This window comes from Hemiscyllium ocellatum, chromosome 23, assembly GCF_020745735.1.
Source record: "Hemiscyllium ocellatum isolate sHemOce1 chromosome 23, sHemOce1.pat.X.cur, whole genome shotgun sequence".
NCBI classification, from domain to species: domain Eukaryota; kingdom Metazoa; phylum Chordata; class Chondrichthyes; order Orectolobiformes; family Hemiscylliidae; genus Hemiscyllium; species Hemiscyllium ocellatum.
In genome coordinates, this window is record NC_083423.1 from 11,658,364 (window position 1) to 11,671,007 (window position 12,644).

Genomic DNA, 12,644 nt, shown 5'->3' on the forward strand with positions numbered 1-12,644 from the left:
AAGGAGTGACAGAGAGAGAAGCAGAGGGTTCTTTAATAGAAAAGGCAGCAGAAAGCAATGAGTGATGCATTCAAACACAGTCTCTTGCCTCATCTCTTTATCCTAACCATGTGCCTCTGTCTGCGACAGGGCTGCTCATCGCCAATTGTGGTGAAGTTTGCGGACACTCAGAAGGATAAGGAGCAGAGGCGCCTGCAGCAGCAGCTGGCCCAGCAGATGCAACAGCTCAACACAGCGACCTGGGGAAACCTGACTGGCCTGGGTGCCCTGGGACCACAGTACCTGGCTGTAAGTGGTCATTGGGGAACCAAGAACAGTGGCGAAATTGGAACAAAAGAAGTTTTCGTACCCCAAAACATGCATACAGTCAGTCTTTTTTTTTTATTTCTTTCTCTCTTGATGCAGCATAAGTGGGGGATGTGAATTGGATGTCATTAATTTATTTTCCTTTAGGGAAGGGTGGAGGAGACGAATACCCTCTGTACAGTTGGGAAAATGTTGAATATTATCTGCAAGCCTCATTCTCTGTCGTGGTTTACCTTGAATGCAGTAACTTCACAAACATCACACTTTAGTCTTCTCCCTTCAGTCATTGTTTGGTTTCTAGCCACCAGCTTGTTTTTATTTTCTCCCCCAATATCGCTGTTATTCTGAATCCAAGCAGCAGTTCCAGGACACTGTCAAAACCTCTTTGTAAAGTGGTTGGACGTTCTGAGCTATGCTTCCCTCTCCTAAAAGATGCACTTGCATTGATATAGTGCCTTTCATGACTTGGGACATGCACAGTACTTTACAGCTGATCAAAAGTAGCAGTTTTTGAAATGTGACCACTTTTGTAATTTTACATACGAGCTCCTACATTATCGATGATAATGGACAGATAATTAGTTTTTAAGCTTTGGCAGAGTTTGGCACTGAGGAGAACCTCACAACTTCTATTAAAAATAATACAGTTCCATGCAACCGAGCAGATGTCTCAAACATCTAATTGGAAAGATGATGTATCTGAAGAGCAGAGCTTCCTCAGTAAAGCACTGAAGAACCAGTCCCTGGTGTAGGATTCTGGATCAGTGGTGCTGGAAGAGCACAGCAGTTCAGGCAGCATCCAACAAGCAGCGAAATCGACGTTTCGGGCAAAAGCCCTTCATCAGGAATAATGGGCTTTTGCCCGAAACGTCGATTTGGCTGCTCGTTGGATGCCGCCTGAACTGCTGTGCTCTTCCAGCACCACTGATCCAGAATCTGGTTTTCAGCATCTGCAGTCATTGTTTTTACCTGGTGTAGGATTTCAACCCATAACTTTCTGACCTGAAGGCTTCCAGTGATCCACAGCTAGCACCAGAAAATTGCTGAGTTTTACTTAGTTAATGTTATGCAATAAATAAAGACCGTCAGTGTTATGTCTGTGCTAATCTGTAACAAGATCATCTCCAATGCCAGCTTATTGCACATCCTGTAAACCAAACCATTCTCGTTCCTTAAGCGTTCTGGCTGCAGCATTGGGAGATTAGTTACTCCAGAAGAATAAAATGGATATTTGCAAAGTGGTGCTGCTGTGACACAAGGCTGTGGGTTCACAGCAAGGGTTGGTGCATTCAATGCACACTGACACCTCTGCGCAGTTCCAAGGGAGTGCTGTGTCGCCACACATGCAGTCTCCCACACTGAGTCTGTCCACTTGATGGATGTTGAAAAACAAATCTCATGGTACAATTCAAGAAAATAGTCAGTTGGCTCATTATTCCAAAAACAAAATGAGCCAGTTGCTGCTGTTTGTGGCATCTTGCTGTCCCTTGGTCGACAACCACTTCACTATGTAACAACAGTGACTGCCCTTCCAAAGTAATTCATGGGCTGCAGAGCGCTTTGGAACATGCTGGGAAGGTGAAAGAGGTCCCAGTGAATGCAATTTTTTATTTTGCGTGGTTGCTGTTGATATAACGTCGGCTGGCAGCACTTGGTTGTTACAGGATTGTCAGGAAAACATCCACTTTACTCAGGAAAACCACACCAGATCAAATCATTGACAAATGGCAATGAACAAGGTGCCAGGATTGGACCATTCAGTAAGCTCTTGGCTGATCTGACTGTAACCTCAAAACCACATTCCCCTCAGTTCCATAACCTTTCACCCCGCACTTAGTAAGAATCTGTCTCCACGTTAAAGTACTCCTGGTCTCAGCTTCCACTATTTCCTCAGGAAGAGAATTCCAAAACATTCCATTTTTGGAAAAAAAGAGTCAACAAATGACATAATTGGAATTCATGAATGAATTCTTATCACAGCAGGTGATTTCTCCTGCACAAGTGAAGGACAGAAAAATAGAATCCCTACACTGCGAAAAGAGGCCATTTGGCCCATCACGTCCGCACTGACCCTCCAAAAAGCATCCAACCCAAACTCACCCCAAACCCTATCCCCACAGCTCCTTATTTCCCATGGCCAATCCACCTAACCTGCACATCTTTGGAGGAAACCAGAGCACCCGGAGGAAACCCACAAAGACATGGGGAGAATGTGCAATCTCCACACAGTCACCCAAGGGTGGAATCAAAACCCGGGTCCCTGGCACTGTGAGGCAGCAGTGCTAACCATTGACCCACCGAGCTGCCTATGGATTGATTCATAACATGGATTGTCTGAGTTTGTGTAAGCCAATCTGAGTCACTTTCAGCAGTGCAATCTCCAGACGTGATGGTTGGAGGGGGGAATTACCAAATCGTTTCCATTTGGGCCTGAGATGATGGTGTTTCTCTCTGCAGCGGCAGCAGCAGCAGCAGTAGCAGTACTCAGATGTAAATGAGGTGGGAAGGCTGTCTCCTGAGGAACTGCAGCTGCTGCCCATACTGGAGTCAGTGGGCCACTTGCCCAAGTGGTTGCAGCTGCTGCTTGGATTTCAAGCAGAGAGCGGCACTTTCAATGTAAATCATGGAATCATTAACACACAGAAGGAGGCCAATTGGCTATTCTGCCTGCGTTGGCTCTGAGAAAGAGCCTATCAGTCCCACTCCTCTGCCCCTTTCCCAATTGTCCTGTAAAGGTCTCCCCCGGGATTTGAATAATGCTTTCCTGGATTTTCACTGTTCTTAGAAAACTAGATTCCTTTAACCCATCCATCTTCCCCTGCCATCCGCAATAATAATTTCCTATTGTGGAAATTATCCAGATAGTAGCAAATTATCATTCAGTCACTTGCCTGGGATTGGCTTCCCTCAGCGTTGAAATAGTCCAAGATCTGAATCAGAAACTGTCTGAACTGAATGCTATGAAGGTCAAAGAGAAAAAGCTATCAGTAATTTCAAGGCTGTCACCTAATCTCAGGTTTGAAGTGATGATATGCTATTTAAAGTTTACCATTAGTTTCTTTCTGTAGTACAGGTTCAACTTGAATATTGGAATCCCATCCAGTCATTTATGTCATTATAGTGAGTGCACAGACAGACCACCTGACTGAACAGTCCCACAGCATCATTTATCCTCCAAACAAACTTCCTGTCACTCTCTTTTTTTAATGATTTGGAGATGCCGGTGTTGGACTGGGGTGTACAAAGTTAAAAATCACACAACACCAGGTTATGGTCCAACAGGTTTAATTGGAAGCACTAGCTTTCGGAGCGACGCTCCTTCATCAGGTGGTTGAAACACCTGATGAACGAGCAGTGCTCCGAAAGCTAGTGCTTCCAATTAAACCTGGTGTTGTGTGATTTTTAACTTTTTTAAAAACTAATTATCTGATATTGCCGTCACGTCATTAACTGGAATCTCCTTAAATTCATGATGAAACTTCAAACATTCAATGTACCAGCAAGTTCCCTGTTTTAGCCACGTTTTGGGTAAAGAGTTTTCTCCTGAATTTCTAATTGGCTTATTAGTGTCCATTATATACTTCCAGAACCTAGTATTTTCCTGCCCACAAGTGGAAGTGACTCTTTTTGCATCAAACCTCATTGAACAAGTTTATATTCTTAAAATATTTTCATCATTCTCTCTAAGAGAAGGAGCCCTAGTTATAATTGCTGTCCATTTAGTTGTACAGTCTCCTGTTGTACTCTGTCCCCATGACATGTACACTGAGTAACTGCAGGTCGGTGTGTTTCAGACGAATCTGATGTGAGCCATTGGCTCTGGATGTTAATCTCTTTATTAGATTTGGATGTAAGTGAATTGGACTGTAACAACATGAGGAAAAAATTGCCTGTCATTTATGCTTTACTTTTGTGTGGACATAACACTTTCAGTGCATAAAATGTGAATTCCTACATGATTGGTGTTTGGGAAAGCCGGAAGAAGGCTTATGATTCTCTTGGTGAGAAGTAGCCGTGAAATGAAACTTGACAGCAGTAAGCACAGAATGTGCGGTAAGGTGTCAGGCAGAATGTATCAGAGTGAAAACATCTCTGTAGCCTCCCAGTCATCTTAGTGAGTCAAGTATCAGCCTGCTACTGACCAGCAGAGTCAAAGAAGGTTCTCTGTCAGTGCATGTGCCTGGTTTGCTGAGACAACCTGAGATAAGTGATCAATTATACTTCCAAGCAAAAGATCAAGTCAGGAAAGCATAGCATATATTTTTCCATGCATAGTGTTATTTGGATGCATTGCCATCATTGAATTTAAATCACCATAATGTTTATAGAACACTTTTTGACACAGAAAGAAGCCATTCAGTCTCTCATAACTGTGCTGCTGAGTCTTTGAAAAAGCTACTCAAATATTTCTCTCGTGACTCTAAATAAAAGGGAATTAGAGGACAACTTGGTGAAAAACATTACAATGCAGGTTGGAGTCTGCCAAAGGGGAACAAATCTGACTGGGCTCACAATCCCATTCACCATCCAGTGACTTGCGTTGTGGAGCATCCACATGTAGATGTTACGTTAACTCTCTCCACACTGTACCCCTTCCCCCTCACATGGCGAAGCAACCTGCTGTTTGGCTGCAGGAGTGTAAAATAACCAGCAGGTCTGGAATAGCTGCAGTCGGATATGGGTCAAAAAAAGGATTGTAAATTGTCAGGGGCAGGGGAGTAGATTAGAATTACAGGGACTTTACAGTACAGAAACAGACCATTGGCTGTGCCAATGATTTTGCTGGCACATGAACCTGCTCCCATCCTCCTTTATCGAAAGCCATCTGCATATATTTCTGTTCTGTGCTCCCCTCAGTTCTAGCTTTCTCTCAGATGCGTGCACACGACCTGCCTCATGTTACTCTGCCTGGCAACACAGTCCACATTCTCAACAGAGAAGCAATACAGAACATTCCTAGCTGCGTCGAGGGCTGTTAGCATTAATAACAAGCTAAGCCTTCCAGGCACAATGTTAAAATGTGGTCTGTTCTGCCCCACCAAGTGTAATTAAAATATCCTATGGCAACGTTCATAGAGTCATAGAGATGTACAGCATGGGGACAGACTCTTTGGTCCAACTAGTCCATGCCAACCAGATATCCTAAATTCAGCTAGTCCCATCTGCCTGCATTTGCCCCATATCCTTCTAAAACATTCTTATTTGTACACCCATCTCAATGCCTCTTAACTGTTGTAATTATATCAGCCTCCACAACTTTCTTCGGCATCTCATTCCATGCAGCACCACCCTCTGCTTAGAAACATTGCCCCTTCAGTCTCTTTTGCATCTTTCATCTCTCACCATAAACCCAGGCCCTCTCGTTTTGTACTCCCCCATCCCAGCGAAAAGACTTTGTCTATTTATCCTATCCATGCCCCTCATGATTTTATAAACCTCTATAAGGTCATCCCTCAGTATCCAACACTCCAGGGAAAACAGCTCCAGCCTATTCAACCTCTCCCTGTAACTCAAATCCTCTAGCCCTGGCAACATCCTTGTAAATCTTTTCTGAACCATTTCAAGTTTCACAACATCCTTCCTGTAGGAAGGAGAACAGAATTGCACGCAGTAGTAATCTAACCAATATCCTGTACAGCCACAACATGACCTTCCAACTCCTGTACTCAATGCTCTGGCCAATAAAGGAAAGCAAAGAAGAGCTGGGGCTGAGTGACCTGACTAATATGAATCCCTCAAGAAACATCCTTCAAATCAGAGTATCCTTTCATGTGTTTTTGTGGGATCTTGCTGAGCTCCAAGTGCTTGCCTTGTGTTTTTCACATTACATCCATTACCATACTTCACAAGAACTTTCCTGGCTAGAAAGCAAGAGGGGCACCTTAAAGTCATGGAAGGCACTATACAAATGCAAGTTCCTTGTCTTTCTTTCTTTGAGATACAGCAGAGGATCAGTTTTTCCAGACCCAAGTTTGTGATAGTAAAATGTGTTTACAGTATTCAGTGTGTTTCACAACTGTACAGAGAGTAATATGTTGGACCAGTTGGCCCTTTAGAGGTTTGAGGACCTAAATACTGCGGGACCTTATATGTTTTGAAAGTCTTTGTGTTTTACTGAGGGTACTCTCTGAGGGAGGTGGGGTACGACTCCTATAAATGCATTTGAAGTATCAGAGGATAGCTGAACCAGTTCCATCAATGTTCAGAATGCCCTTTTGCTCAAACTTAAATGGTGCTACACAAATTCAATATGATATGGAGTTTCTCACTTAATGTGATCCAGGAACAAAGAAGCTTTTTGTATATTGGTTGAGCCGTGTCTGTAACTCTTGCACATTTTGGGTAGATAATCCTGTATATTTTCCACTCTCTGCCAACATTAATGAATACAAATGGAACCAGAGTCTCCACTGTCCACTGGGAGTGGTTTATTGCTATCCCATTCACCATGAGTACTGCTAATTAGGGCTATCAGTGATTCTTAAAAACCTGTTCACAAGTGTTGAATGCTGATGTAGAATTTGGAGAAATTTAAAGAACACTCAGCCGGGCTGTTGTCAGGTTATCAGGGTATGGCTGAGGCTGATTCTGGAGAAGAAACTTTGCCCTGGCTGAGTGTGCTCTCTTGCTTACACACCTCAGGCAGGTATCACTGGTGGCTGAAGAGTCCCTTTCCCTGTGCTCCCAGCTTGCACTACTTCCCCATATGTTACTGTGTCTGCCTCTTTCCCTGACAACCCACGGACTAGATTGTGTGCTCTACTCCTGCAGCCTCATACAGGGTCTGCCCAGTCTGCAGCTGGATCCCTGAGCTGCCTCTGACACGATCATGCCACGGTGACAATCCGGCCAGTTTGGTCAGTATCCACGGTGACAATCCGGCCAGTTTGGTCACTATCCATGGTGACAATCCGGCCAGTTTGGTCAGTATCTGGTGACAATCCGGCCAGTTTGGTCACTATCCATGGTGACTCTGGCCGTTTTGGTCAGTATCCACAGTGACTCTTGAGGGGTAAGGTGTATTGCAACAATAGTTGCTGCCTCACTCCAACCCCTAATGCCATGACAACATACTGGAGATGTCCTATCACCAGTTCAGTCCAATAATGCAATGGAGTCACTGCACATGATGCAGTTTTGCTTCATTGTTCATTGTGCTGTGTTTATACAGCTGCAAGGCGAGGTGTCAAGCGTATTTTTCCAAAATGGAAATCATTTTGAGGAAAGCTCAAATTTTCAACCACAGCATTTATTGTTGTGCTGTCTAGCTGCAAACTTGCCAGAGTGTGTGTGTGTGTGTACTCATGTGTTTGTGTGCACGTGTGAACACTCACGCCCATATTATGTGCACACATTTGTGCGTGCGCTGTTTCTTTGCATGTTTGTGTGGCTGCATTTATGTGCACGTGAGTTTGTGTTCATGTTTGTGTGTGTTTGGAAGTGCGCATGTTTGTGTTGTCATATTTATTTGTGCTCATGTACGTCTGCACATGCATGTCTGTGTGCAAGCATATGTCTGCAAAAGTGTTTGTGTAACATTTGTTCCATCTCTCAACGCCATACTCATTTTTAAAAGGCCTGTTTTGATGTAACCTCTGCCCCTCCGGGAAGAATCTTGTGATGTCTTCCTGTGAACTTATTCTGTGCAATTCAAGATTTAATGAAGAAGGAATAACTTCATTTTAGGTTTAAAATAACGTTCAGTTACTCAGCCTTGAGTAATCTTCACCTCATTCACTGACACAGCGAGAGTAACTGTCTCCGTAAGGATGTGTGCTGTCATCTGCAGAGAGACCCTATAACCCCCCACTGCTGTGTGAGCCAGTATTCATTCATGCAGAACAACCTGCCTGTTCAGAATCACCTATTCTTCCCTGACATAGCAGCTGCTATCATGAAGTTTCCAGCGCTCTTGACTCTGCAGCCGTCTTTGTGTTAACAGTGCTGAGAAGCCAGAGCTGTTTATAATCAATTTGAGATCCACTTTGCATCCCTCAAGATCAAATAGAAGAAAGGTGATAAATGTACAAGTTAGCTTTGTGCACGATCTGGTCGAACATATCCACTTGATTATGGAGAGTTGCAATTAGTCATGGAATGTTGTTTTAAGTGGATGGTGGGTTTAGAGGTACTAAACTGATGAATTGTTTTCAGGATGATGATAATGTTGAATTGTTATCTTACCTGGCCTTGAGAAAGATCAGACATTAATGTGAATTTATGCACAACACTAGTAGGAGCATTCAGTATATCAGACTGGAAAATGAGCTTCTGAATAGAATTTTTTGAAAATCAAGAGCTTAAAGTTTCACATTACAATGGGATTATTTTATTTATTCACAGCTTTTGCAGCAAGCAACTTCGACGAGTAACCTGGGCGCATTCAGTGGCATTCAACAAATGGCAGGTGAGTAAGAGCCGTTCCGTGTTGTTTTCTTCTGTAGAAATGTCTTGTCAATTGCTCCGCCACATTCTCATTGGGGTGGCTATGCCTTTGGGATGCACTCTGACAGTACACAAGGCTGCTATTGGAGCAACTCGACCCTCTTTCATTTGGGGTGACAATAGTGCGCATGAAGCAACACAAGGCATCATCCAATGGCTTCACACACCATTGAACTTCCAGTGGTTGAAACAGTGTTCAAAATTAGCTCTGCAGTCAGTTCTGGCAAGTTTGTTACCTGTATCCAGTGGTTGAACCAGAAGTAGACAAAAAGGTGAGGTGAAGGTGCCTTGGATTTTGAAGTTTGTTTTGACAATGATTCACTGAGTACCTCAGTACCCTTTGTAACTATCACCTCTATACCATACGATATTACTGATGTGGAGGTGCCAATGTTGGACTGGGATGGACAAAGTCAGAAAGTCATGCGACACCCTTACGGAGCATTGCTCCTTCATCAGGCTTCACCTGGTGTTGTGTGACTTCTGAAATAAGACATTAAAGCACAGCAAAAGCAAAACAAGGTTGTGGTTTGTTAAAGGTGGACCCTTCTTGTTCATAAATGGACAGATGCTAACCCTAAGTCCTGTAATGGTGAGTGAACTTCTTGCTAACGATTTTATTATTGATTGATGCCTCACGTCGCAGAAGATTGACCTAAAAAGAAACTGATGTGGGCTAAGCATGGGCATGCTGGAGTTACTAAAAGGATTTGAGAAAGGGCTAACTCTGTAGCATGTCACAGAGTAGCCTTGATTAGGATGTGGGAGTTGATGGACCTAAGGGCCTCTCTGGATTCTCCATTTAATATGCAATTGAAATGATGAAGTGTATCTCAGAGACAAGGAGCTCTCCTCTTCACAAAAGTCAGGATCATATTTTAGGATGAGAGGACTGAAAGTGTTGGGAGGCAGGAGTGTCTGGCCTCTGATAGAAAATATTGAATTGAATTGAATTTATTGTCACGTGTACCGAGATGTATTGAGTTGATTGTTTGCTGCCTTAATCATTTCAATGCTTTTATGGTTTTAAAGGTGGGGTAAGGAATAATACTGAGGACCTCAGGTTTGCTGTGACCATGCACAGGATAGATAATACCGATACCATCAATCCGACACACATGCGCACGCATACTCGTGTGTGTGCACTTACACACATTCACACTCACACACGCACTCTCTCACACACACTCTCGCACACACATTCACACTCGCACACGCACTCTCTCACACACACATTCACACTCACGCACACATTCACACTCTCACTTGCTCACTCACACGCACATGCACAAGCAATTGTTTCAGTGGCTCTATAATTACATCACCATTTAGTGCACGTCGACATCATAATAGGAGCAGTTTAGCTCCTTGAACCTACCCCATCCTTAAATATAATCATGACTGATCTTCTCACTCACTCCATGTTCCCTCCTTATACAGTATATGTGCAATTACACCTGTCTGGGATGGGCAATTACAACAGTTCACAACCATCTGGTTGAGGAAATTTCTCCTCAGTCCTGAATGGAGGTCTACTAAACGGGAAAATTATTCTCGACTCAAGTTTCCAAGTATTCTGAAATAACTGCACAGAGGCCAACATCCCATCACCAACTCACCCTTTATATACATGTGTACTGTATATGGAGTCTGAGCTCAGAGCTGACTCCTAAAGTGAGGAGAAGCCCTGTTTATACCTGTCAGCCAGGACTCCCTGATTAACCCAGAGAGATCCACCTGGACAATTCATTTCACGCTACATACTCCATCGAGGAATCTGAACATTTTATGTATTTAACATATGGCTTTACATATGAACGAACTGAAACTAACATGGTCATCCTAAAAGGTGAAAGACAACATACAGTCCAGTTTTTTTCTGTATATCATTTGAGTGGCATCACACTGTAAACGTTTGCTATAAATTCTGTGTCCTATGATCTTATTCTCCACAACCACCTGATGAAGGAGCAGCGCTCCGAAAGCCAGTGCTTCTAAATAAACCTGTTGGACTATAATCTGGTGTTGTATGATTTTTAATTTTGTACACCCCAGTCCAACACCAGCATCTCCAAATCATGTATTTTAACAAGTTTGCTTCTAATTCTTCTAAACTCTAGAGATTATAAACCCTTCAGGCTCCATTTTTCTTCATCGGATAAGCCAGTTTATCAGAGGAATCAGGAAGGTGAATCTTTGTTGGAACCCCTCTCGGGCATCTATATCCTTTCTCGAGTACAGACCCCAAACCATATGTGGTAGCGACACTCCGTCCGATTTGTGTCTGCTAGTATAGACTCGCTGCATGCCACATTGTATACAGTTTAACAGTGAATGATGCTTGTTTGTGGCCTTATGAACAGTATGTTCGTGAATGCACTGCAGCTTAGTGAACAGAGCCCCAAACCCCGGGTGTGATTTTAACAAATCTTTATGTCTTTGCAGCATGATATCCTTAACCTTTTCTAATAACCACCTCATAATAAAGGCCAATCCCCATATTATCTCCAGTTTTCCCTGTGCCGTTTTGTTCACAAAATGCTTATTGATAGTAACGTGAGTGAGATTTTTAGATTTGAGGTATTGGCCTGTCACCCAGAACCCCACAGTGCCATGGGAGCCCTCATTCCATTTAATGAATGATCCTCATTGTTGCACCTCTAAGTGCATTGGCTCCTCCAACAGTATCTGCTGTTCCTCAGAAGACATTATTAGCTGCAGTTATTAATGAACTATTATAGCTGGGAGGGTGAGTGACTGCAGTCTGAAATCTTTTCAGGCACAATGCCACATACTGATAATTACTGTGATGATGCTTCAGGGTACTTGTTGAGTGTGTCTGTACAAAGCACGCCTAGTCAGTGGCATTCCTAAATCAAGCGTTTCAGAGCATATTACTGAATCCAACTCCAGTTTAAGCCATTAAATACCAAATATGGAATGAGAAATGCAACATGACCCACATCAACATTAAGGGCTTTTGCCCAAAATGTCGATTTTCCTGCTCCTCAGATACTGCCTGACCTGCTGTACTTTTCCAGCACCGTACTCTCGACTCTAATCTCCACCGACTGCAGTCCTCATTTTCGCCACATCAACATTAAACCATTTCCCACAGTTTTTGGGTGCTAAATTAAAGCTGCATTTCCCACATCATATTAGAGGAGCATTGTACGCTAGAGCACAAAACCAAGGCTGAAGCTGTGATGTGGTACCAAGGGAAGGCTGCGCTGTTGGAGATGTTGTCTTGAGGATGAAACATAAAACCATGAGCCTATTGGCAGCTTCAGGTGAATGTAAAAGGTCCCATGATTCAATTTTGAAGGACAGTAGCATATTCTTCACAGCATCTTGGCTAATTTTTTATCCTTCAATCAACATTTAGCAAACATTATCTAATTCTTGTTACACTGTGGAAGCCTGCTCTGTGCAAACCGGCTGCTCTTGTTTCATACGTGTGTTTTGAAGTGTGGTCGCGGCTGTACTTAAAGTTCTTGGGCGAATTCTCTGACCGTGAGCAGCGCTATATAGATAAAAGTCTCTTTTTTTTTCCCCTCATAGTAAAAGACACCGAATGGAGCTAATGTTTTCTTTAAAAGCTCTTTGGTGTATCCGCCTGGGTGTTTATACAGAGTTATTTTAAACGTTTGATACGACGATGGAGAGATACGGGCGGGTGACATTAGTTTAGTTTGGAAACATGGTCGGCAGTGACTGGTTGGACCGAAGGGTCTGTTCCTGTGCTGTATGACTCTGGTTATTGCCCATTTGTTGTAGTTGAATAACCCTTTGTTTCAGAACATGGAAAAAGCCGGCTATTCAAATCCTTGAGGATTTTTGACATTGCCTGTCATGATAATCTACATTTCACCTTGTTTACCCACATTGGTACT

General features: G+C 43.2%; 1 protein-coding gene across 37 annotated transcripts in view; it reads left to right on the forward strand.

Annotated features, from left to right (window-relative positions):
• The window catches only part of celf2 (cugbp, Elav-like family member 2), an 850,872-nt gene that overhangs the window by 792,732 nt on the left and 45,496 nt on the right, over positions 1-12,644 (forward strand). For 30 of the 37 annotated variants that reach the window (XM_060842659.1, XM_060842645.1, XM_060842654.1 and 27 more), the window contains 2 exons: positions 130-366; positions 8,650-8,713. In XM_060842659.1, coding sequence (XP_060698642.1) covers positions 130-366; positions 8,650-8,713 — 301 coding nt within the window. The remainder of the gene's footprint in view (positions 1-129; positions 367-8,649; positions 8,714-12,644) is intronic. The other 7 variants (XM_060842655.1, XM_060842670.1, XM_060842676.1 and 4 more) reach the window with 1 other exon arrangement.